The sequence below is a fragment of the Terrapene carolina genome, unplaced genomic scaffold (genome assembly GCF_002925995.2).
Source record: "Terrapene carolina triunguis isolate 2854851 unplaced genomic scaffold, T_m_triunguis-2.0 Scaffold234, whole genome shotgun sequence".
NCBI classification, from domain to species: Eukaryota; Metazoa; Chordata; order Testudines; family Emydidae; genus Terrapene; species Terrapene triunguis.
In genome coordinates this window covers 13,025,635-13,035,394 of record NW_020664585.1, presented here as the reverse complement: position 1 = coordinate 13,035,394, position 9,760 = coordinate 13,025,635, and the positions used below count along the sequence as shown (strand labels likewise).

The 9,760-nt window shown below is 46.7% G+C and overlaps 1 protein-coding gene across 1 annotated transcript in view; it reads right to left on the bottom strand.

The window, feature by feature from the left end:
- MMP17 (matrix metallopeptidase 17) overlaps positions 1–9,760 on the bottom strand; it is a 111,305-nt gene that overhangs the window by 6,595 nt on the left and 94,950 nt on the right. Inside the window, exons 5-8 of the mRNA XM_026656940.1 lie at positions 9,368–9,544; positions 9,131–9,230; positions 5,661–5,743; positions 851–1,003 (exon numbers count right to left, since the gene is read on the bottom strand). Of these exons, the coding sequence (XP_026512725.1) occupies positions 851–1,003; positions 5,661–5,743; positions 9,131–9,230; positions 9,368–9,544 (513 nt within the window). The remainder of the gene's footprint in view (positions 1–850; positions 1,004–5,660; positions 5,744–9,130; positions 9,231–9,367; positions 9,545–9,760) is intronic.

Below are 9,760 nucleotides of genomic sequence, written 5' to 3'. Positions count from 1 at the left end.
AGTATAAAGGGAAAGAAAAAGAAGATGCGGGGGCTGGAGCACATGACTTATGAGGAGAGGCTGAGGGAACTGGGATTATTTAGTCTGCAGAAGAGAAGAATGAGGGGGGATTTGATAGATGCTTTCAACTACCTGAAAGGGGGTTCCAAAGAGGATGGATCTAGACTGTTCTCAGTGGTACCAGATGACAGAACAAGGAGTAATGGTCTCAAGTTGCAGTGCGGGAGGTTTAGGTTGGATATTAGAAAAAACTTTTTCACTAGGAGGGTGGTGAAGCACTGGAATGGGTTTCCTAGGGAGGTGGTGGAATCTCCTTCCTTAGAGGTTTTTTAAGGTCAGGGTTGAGAAAGCCCTGGCTGGGATGATTTAGTTGGTGTTCGTCCTGCTTTGAGCAGGGGGTTGGACTAGATGACCTCCTGAGGTCCCTTCCAACCCTGATATTCTATGATTCTAAGAATTGTAGCACTTGTTTAAGAAAAAAAAAAGCAGTTTGCTACTCCAGCTGGTCCTGTTTGAGAAAGTGAATTTTTTTCATTTTTTTTTTTACCAAACATAATTGTTGCTTTTTGAGTGGCTCTATTAGCAGCCTAATATGTATTAGCCTTGTAATGGTGGGTTCATGGCAGCTTACGACCCAGGAGCTCAGTGGAACACCTCAGCATAGACACTTGGGGCCCTCACATTTCATCTGCCACACTGAGGCTTAGTTGTCCAGCATGGCAAATTCCATGGAATGACACCGAGTTCCTCCTTGCCTGCAGGACTAATGGAAGTTGAAAGCTACTAGATACTAAAGCCACAGATACTAGCAAGAGATGTGTGGTCCCTTTAACAATGTTTTTGCTCTTACCTTTGAAGAACACGATCTTGTGGTCATTGGTTCTCTCGTACACCGCGTCCACACTGTCCATATTGAGAGGGAGACCCCGCCAGAAACGGTGGATCTGAGCTGGCTGGAGGGAGACCAAGTGTTTATTGCGAGTCAGTCTCCAGAAGTACTTGCCTAGATGAATACAGATTGGACATTAATGAACCATGCCATAACACCCCTTTGCTAGGAGGAAAAAGCTGTGGGTGGAGTCAGGGGAAAGTAGAAAACAAAGTACATAAGGTGGGAACTATGAAACTATTTGCTTTCTTTTATTCCCCATCCCTTGGATGGCTCCCATATCCCTGACACTGAGCCATAAGGAGAAATCCACTTCCAGACTCTGCATTACAGTCACCATCCTTCTGTCTGAGAAATGAATCTTTTACTGTTAAGAGCATCCTTCCTGGGGGGAGACAGGAGATATTTCCTCTCCTTCCCTCCAGGGCTGAATATGCTGCCTCAGCATCAGTACCAGTGTCATTACTACCCAGCAACTGAGCACCTGAGACCAAAGAGTACTAAGGCAGCTAAAACCAGGCTAGATCAGACCACAGACTAGCCCAACAAGTGATAGTTTCTGAAGAGACAGAAGTATCTGGAGCTTTTCCCTCTCCCCACACCGCCGATTGCTTTAGCAAACAGTGACTACTACTGTATGTTGCTCTGCCATGACTCTGACCTCCAAGTGTTGGAATATTTTGCATATCCCTCTGCAACCAACCCATATTGTGTACTAGGAAGAGGTGATCTGAAATCCAGTAGCTTTTATAAAGGGGTAGGAATGGAAGAGTGAGAAGAATAAAGAAAAAATACAGAGGAAGAAAGGAAGAGCAGAAAAGGATGCACAACTGACGTATATTGTGCACCATTCTAAGGTGTATTGAGAAGGTGGCCTCCTTCTCACCCGAAATGTTACAATGAGACAAATTCTCTGCTGGTGTAAAAGGGCACAGCTCCAGCGACCTCAGCGAAGCTGCAGCTAGGAACTGGGGCTCAGCAAGAAATCACATTGATCTTCCCTTCCCATCACAACCAATGTTTGCTGCGGGAGAAACATGCTTAAGGCTGGGATATTCAAAGGTGTATCAGGCAGTTAGGTTATCAAATCCCATTCAATGGGAGTTGGGTATCTAATTCCCTTAGGCACATTTGGAACTCTCCACCTGAATTTCTGTGGTTTTGCAGCACATTCCATTCCTGGGATCTCTATAGCGTGAGTTCTGAGCTGGAGGAAGCAGGCTGATTACCTACCCTATCTCCCCTCAGTCTCCTCTCTAGTACCCCCATTCCCAAGAAGCTATTGTCGTGAGTTTATGCATATCCCTTTCGGCAGAGCAGGGAAATGAGCAACAGGTCCAAGATGTTTCTTCAGATTTGTATTCAAGACATTCAACGACATTTCTACAGAGCTGGCAGATTGTGACACCAACTTTCAAAATTTTATGGAAATTGGATCTTAGCCTAATAATGCAGGAGGCAAAACTCCAACACTTAAACATCTGCAGCGTGGGGATTTTTTTTATTACAATTATAAGGATTTATCTCACATACTTATTCTTCTGCTGCATTTTGCCTATTTGCTCTATATGACTGAAATCTATGTCTGAATAATACATTCAACTGTTAGGAATGGCAGTAATTACAAATTCTTTTAAGATCATTACAAATCTAGTATTCAAACTGTCTGGCTGGTGTATACTTAGGGAAACACATGTAATTAAATAAAGATGTTCTTTGCATCTCTAATTAGGCTTGCACTGGAAAATGCCAGATTTTCACCATTTTCAGAAGAAATACAGTTGGCATAATTGCTTTGTTAATAGGAATGTATCTAAAGTTAAAAGCGCTCAGTGCTAATTTGACATAACTGGAGAACCCCCACCACTTTGTATTATTTAGCAGCTCTCTTTCCCTATTGATGGACTCAGCAGGTGCGCGGCCGCAAGAAGCCAGTTTTCAATCTGAATTCGAAGTCAGGAATAAGCTGATTTCCAAGAGGCCGTCGGGAGCAGCAGAAATGTAGCAATTTAGGTAGATTGAAATGTAAGCATGAAAACCAAGGTTAAGATGGGCCTTCCTGACCTCCCCCCAATTCATAGAGATCATGGTAAGTCCCCATTCATGTGGGCGGAGGCATTTTGCTTTTTCTGATGCTTGGTGGTTTTGCTTCCAGCTGTGAAATGCTCTCAGCACGCTGGATGCCTCTGGCAACATTTCTGTACACATTATATAGGTGGGCCAAAGTTTAAAACTTGGGTTGCCTAAAGTGAGGGTCCTAAATCAAAGTGGTCTGATTTTCAGAAGTCCTGAAACTCTGCAATTCCACGAAAGTCCACAGGAACTCTGGGTAACTGACGATGCACTCTGTATTTGAACTGCACAGAACCCTGCCACCTATGTGGAGTTACTTCAGGTTTCACATTACTGTTTGGTGGCATTCTGTATGCGGTTCTGACAAGTTATTGCCTCAGAATTGGGAACTGCCAAACAAGAGGTGATAATTAATTACCCCAGTCCAATCTATAGCTTTTGAGCCAGATCGTGAGCTAAGGTAAATTGAAGTCAACAGAGTTATGCCAGTTTACCCCAGATCTGCCTATTGACATCACTGAAGCTATGGAGATTTACACCAGCTGAGGACCTGGCTAATTGATGCCAATGGAGCTATACAGATTTCTACCAGCCAAGGATCTGGCCCTTTAAATCTGCCCTTGCTTCACCAGAAGAAACACACACTTGTGACAAATATATGCCAGAAATAAACCACGAGGAGAATTTCTCTCTTGGTTTTTCGTTCTAGTTCTCCTCTCCTAACTCCCTTTCTTCCTTGCAGCCTCTTTGGAGCCAGCAGCTCTGGGCAGGCGTGAGAAAGAAAAAGCCATCTGCAGAGAGAGTGCCTCGCGGTGTGAACATCATCTTCTGCTTTGTGCTGCCTCAGCGGCCCAGGCATCTTCAAATGCTTTTGTTCATTCCCTCTTTGGATGCCCTCCCTCCTTCCATCTGGTAGTGACATGTTTCAATGGAGACGCCGTAAACTCTCCTGGTTTCTGTTTATCATCTCAGTGAGGAGATGCCTTTCTTCTCCCCTAGGAGATCAGTTGAGTCAGTTCTGGACAATGCATCACAGTGGCCTCAGTCGGGGACCTTTCCACCTCAAAGGCAAAGAAACCCCAAGGAAACCAGGCAGAGAAGGACTCTGTACAGCTGAGGAGGCACTGGCAGGATTCTCTTAAGACAGCCTGTCCCCCCTGGAGATACACTGTCAGCAACTGTTCAGTAAACATGGAACCAGATGGTACGGTAATTTTGTGCGTGTGTTGTCGTCTTTGGATGATGGTGCATTCACAGCATGTGGAACCAGGAATGTGAAGTGTGGGCGGAAAGGGAAGTTGAAGGCATTCAGGACATAAGTCAAAGTGATCTGTGGCTGTTCTCTCAATCCTCAGATGGACCCAGATTTGTACTTTGATACTGCAAATGCCAATTTCAGTTTGTCACTTTGAAATCCTGGAGCGTCTGGTTGAACAGCTCAAATAGTGGCATAGCAGACATTGATGATATCCTGTCTCTAACAGTGGCCACTGAGAGCTGGTTCAGAGCAAAGCGTAAAACCCCCATAATGGGCAGTTATGCAAAAACATGACTGGGGGCAGGATGAATGGGGGAGGAAATGGAAGTTTCTTCTGAGCTCCAGGCAGTCAGTGATTGGCTGGTGTCCTGAGGGCCTTACCACCCAATTAGTGTAACTGCAGATGTTCTTACAGTTTACATACATTCCTAATCATTCATTAGAGCCCTATTCAATTCTTTGCCTCTTTAGCTTCTAGCAGCAGTGAATTCCATAGCTTAATTATGTGTCAGTTTAAATTTATTGTCTCTTAATTCCACCGGATTTCCCCTTCGTTCTTGGGTAAGCAGAAGTGCCTGATTTACCATTCAGTATTGTGTACCTCTACCACGACCCTCATTCACCTCCTCTCTAAAACAAGCAGGCCTCATTTAGGCTTTGTCTACACTACACAGCTTTTAGCGACACGGCCGGGCAGTGTAAACGCTGCTTGTCAGCACTTTTGCGGACAAAATACTTCCGCCCTCTCTGAGCGGGGTTTGCGTTGTCGACAGGAGAGCGCTCCTGCCAACAACGAGCCGTTTACACGGCCACTTGCCGTGGCAAAACCTTTGTCTTTTGGGTAGGGGAGGGAGGCTTTTTTAAGCACCCGTGAACGACAAAAGCTTTGTCATTCAATTGGCAGTGTCGACAAAGCCAGTCACTCTCCCCCCATCTGGAAGTCTCTACATGTTTCATCGTCATCAATGCCCATCTCTAGGTCTTTTCTAAGTCTGCTGCACCCTTTTTGAAAATCATGTCTATCCTACTAGTTTCGAGCCAGATGGTGATCCTAACGGATCTCATTTACACCAAGGCCTCTTTATACTGCTCCAGCGGGGCCCGAAGGTGGGTGTAGATAGAGGGCCTTAAAGTTCTAAGAGCCCTTCATGCTGCCCCAACGGTGTAAAGTGGCCTCAGTGTGAATGAGAATCAAGCCCTGGCAGGCAGCTCTGGAGCAAACCCAATACTACTGGATGTGAACCTCGTGCCGCAACCAATACCCTGACTCCATGCCCCAGACGTCTTGGCAAAGCCGTCCCTCTGCTGGAGACCAGGTTTGAAGAGAAGAGTAGACTGAACGGTTTGCATGAACGGAGCCCAGCTGCGTCACGCCGAGCGAGGTGCAGCTTCGGCTTGGCAAAGGTCACCTAAGCCGTTACGCGGAAAGCAGCTGCTTACCTTTGAAGAAGAAAGCCTCGCCTCTGATCTGAGCCACAGCGTCAAAGTGAGTGTTGCACCTGTTGGGCATATCTCTTCTGAGCCTGCAGAAAGACAGCACTCATGTGAGCGGCAGCCCCGCCCCCGCAGCCAGGAGCAGGGCTCTCCAGCTCCCCAGGACCAGGCACTGCTCCTCCAGGCAAGCAGCAATTCCCCTCCCACTCACTGCGCTGGCTCGTCTGGCTGAAGACAATTCCCCAGTGCACACAGAAACTGGGATCTGCAGCCCCGGGCCATCGAGATGGAGGGGTTCAATGGGACATGGCTGTAACTAGGAATGATGCAGAAGGTCACAGAGGCCCAACGTTTGGCGGGTCCCTGCTCCCACCCCCAAATCAGCCCTGCTGTGAACCCAGCCTTGTGCACAGGGGATTTTCCAAGGCAGAGGCTCTGCAAAGCTTTTCTGGACAAAAGGCAGCTTTAAGACAGTTTTCTCATCAAAACGAATCCATGGCAGACACAACCCCCCCTTTTCTATGTGAGATCATCACCAAGAGCCAAGGAGATGGGGAGTTAGATTCTGCTCTCTGTAGCACCTCTGGAAAGCCAGAGGAACTCCAGTGCAGGCAAAGCTATTACTCCAGCTTCACTGGGGTGCGTCTGAGAGCCAACCTGGGCCCCCTGCTGAAGATACTTGCTGAACAAAAAGCACACAGGCTGACAAGAGTGACTTCAGCACACAGGAACTCTGGACGTAGACGCTGAGCTGCTGGGGGTCACAGCTGCACCATGAGGCAGTAACAGAAACCAAACAAAGGGGGTCAGGGGCCGGATGGTGAATGCCCAGATAGTGACTAGCCTGGCTGAGATCCTGGTTTAACAAGGTGTGTGGTGGGGCCACGGGGAGTATGAAGAATGTAAAGAGTAACGAAGCCCTTGTACAATGATTGATAGAGAGCAAAGAAGCTGCTCTTCATGACAGGGAAACATGAATCTAATTTGCCTTTAGAAGAACTTCATATCGGACTGCCGGCACCATCCTTCTCAACTTCTCCCTATGTAATACACCAGCCACATGTCTGAGCCCAATCAAGACTTCACCATGGTATCTGAGCACCCTTCGACTCCATAAAACAGACTTCACGTTAGTGATACAGTGCTGTGTGGCCAAGGGGAAGAGCCAGCTCCCTTCTTTCAAAGCATCACAGCAACAAACATAACTGATACAATTGTGCCACTAGAAGCGTAACAAATCTTTGGGTTTCTGACAACACCGTTACGAGCTAAACAAAACACCTGCCCCAGAGGAGTTGGGATTAGAACCCTTGTCCTTCAGCTCCAAAAACATAGACCTCTACCACTTGACCTGAAGGAAAACTCCCTTTGCTAGTAGTAGTAGGTCCCTTATCCTTTCTGTGGTTCAATCACTAGAGGATGGCACGCACGCACGCACACAAAACATTACATGGGATTTGCTTTAAATGCCAAGAGGGAAGGAATCTGCGAGCCCATTACGATGACAGCTTTGCAGAGGGTATCTAACTAAACATGACCAATACAGCACCCAGCCCACCCACACTGTGAGGAGGATGAAATCTCCCAGCATGAACCTCCTTGAGCTTTCAGACTTTTCACCCTACCTTTCGGGGGCTTTATCAGGAAAAGCCCACTGCACGATTCTGACCCGGGTGAGTAAATGGATGGAATTATCCCATTGCAGGGCACATCCTAAATGAAGCATTTTCCTCACATCCCCACAGCCTGACAGCCCTACCAACATTCAGGAAACTCTCCATAGAAAGGCCGTTCCCAGGAAAGCCCCTTGCTCATCCTCATGGGGGAAAAAAAGAATATCCTTGCGTGCTTCCAATGATCACTCTGCTTCTAAGGAACAAAGCAGAATTCTAAAGACAGCACTTCAGTTATCCAAGGGACCCTCCAAATATAACTAAGCCCCGGAGGCCATGCTGGGTTGCATCAGCTGCATAATCGTAATTCATGAATTCTGAGTGGATTTTACCAGCAGAGAGAAGGCTTCCGTGCCCCTGATATGCTGCCCAGAGCTGTCTTGCCTCATAGATTTATCTACTCCTCTGCCGATTCATTATTCAAGAGACACTTGTCAAAATGAAAATCCTGTGTTAGATCCTCAGCTGGTATAAACTCAGCGTATCCCCATGGAAGTCAATGGATTTATGCTGATTTACGCCAGTTGAGCATCTGGGCCCATATATTTTAAAAACAACCTCTACCTGAGTGCCTAGCAACATCTTCAATCGTTAAAATTAAAGAATTTTAAAAGTGTAATTGACTTTTCACCCTGATGCTATTTCGATTACGGCTCTGCTCTTCCCCCAACTTAAGAGTGTGAAAGACTTGTCAATTTCATACTCTTTCCAGTGAGTTTGCTGCCAACATTGAAGAGAAATGTTTCATACATAAAATAAACTGTTTCATTTAATTAAAAACATCATGAAGATATTTTTACACATAGTAGACCAAATTCGCCTCTTGTTTGAAACACACACAATAAAGCCTAGATTTTCACTAGTGACTAGCGATTTTGGGTCCCCAATTTGAGAAAATGTAAAGGACCCCAGTTCTCAGATGGTGGGTGCTCAGCACTTTCTGAAAATCCAAACTGAAATATAAGCTTTGGCCCAAATCCAAAAGGGTAACTTACATTAAATCAATGGATGTTAGGGGCCGAATTACCTTTGTGGATCTGGGCCTTTGCCAATTAGCCAGCTCTTTAAATAAAAATACCACACACACGCAAGCATAGGTGAGGGTTTGGATACTATGTATAGCAAGGAAGAATGATATTCATCTTGTCCTTTTTCCTTAATAAGTAGCACTTTTCCCTTTCTACTAAATCCCCCAGCACACCCTGAATTCCTTATTTATGTTCTAGTCCTGAATTAACATCTCATTAAGCTTCTTACCCACACTGGTTTTATCCTTGGGCCACTTTTAACTCTTCTGGACCCACATTACACAGAGCTTGGTAGACAAAGAATGCAAACAGGACACCAGTGGCCAGAATGAACTGGACCTCAGTGGTTCCCAGGCTGGAAGAATTAGCACCTTTTGGGGAAAGCACCGCACACGATTCTTCAAAGGTTCTTGCTAGGAGCCTCTGCGCTTCACACATCTACCCCGAGCAAGCAAACAAGGCTGTTCTGGAGCTGGACTCAGACTCTACACTCAAAAATCTAGTGGGTCCCCATGAGAGCGAGGCCTGTATGTAGAAATTGCTCCTTTGGTTCCCTTCCCCTTCCCAATCTGAAAATCCCCAACCCCATGGTTGGTAACTAGCCATGATTTGGGCGGGGAGGGGACATGTATTGGAGTCACCCCTCTGCCCACTTCTTCTGGCTTTAACTCCCTGCTGCAACCACAGCTAAAGGGAAGTATCCACCCCATGGTCTGAGAAGACACCCATGCTTCAGGTGACTCTTCACAAGGACATTGGTGGCAATACTGCTTACTGCACAGTGGAGCGGTTCTCTGGCAGCTCTGGCAGAACGGGGTGGTCGTCAGTTTTGGTTACTTCAGGCTTGGCTGTTGGGGACACAGAATCCCTGACTCCTAGGAATAAAGACAAGGAAGCATTAGAGGGCACACCACCCCCAATAGCCAGACAGTGCATCCCGGAGAAGAGCTGTCTCTGCGAGCCATTGCTGATGAAGTGAAGCGTAAACCCACTCATGGGGGCATGAACTAACCATACAGCTGCCAGATTCTGACTTTGTCTTCGTAAGGCAGGTCATACTTCAGGGGATCCCCCACCGGTCCCTGGTAATAGGGTCTCATGATAGACTCTAAGGCAGAGATGTGGGTCAAGCCGATGGCGTGGCCAAACTCATGGACTGCCACGGCAAACAGGTCCATCCCATGGGCATCTGAAAATAAAGTCATCATCAACATCAAAATAACGCTGCATGCTCATCACGCTTTGGGCGGTGGTGGGCATTCAGGCGTCTACTTCAACATGCACTTGTGTGTCAGTGTGAGGGACTGAGGTCGAATGGTTGGAGCCGGAGACTAAGAGTCTATGGGAGATCAGTGGGCAGCTCCCTGGAAGAGGCAGTCTCTGATCAGACGGCCCTTAGTGGTCT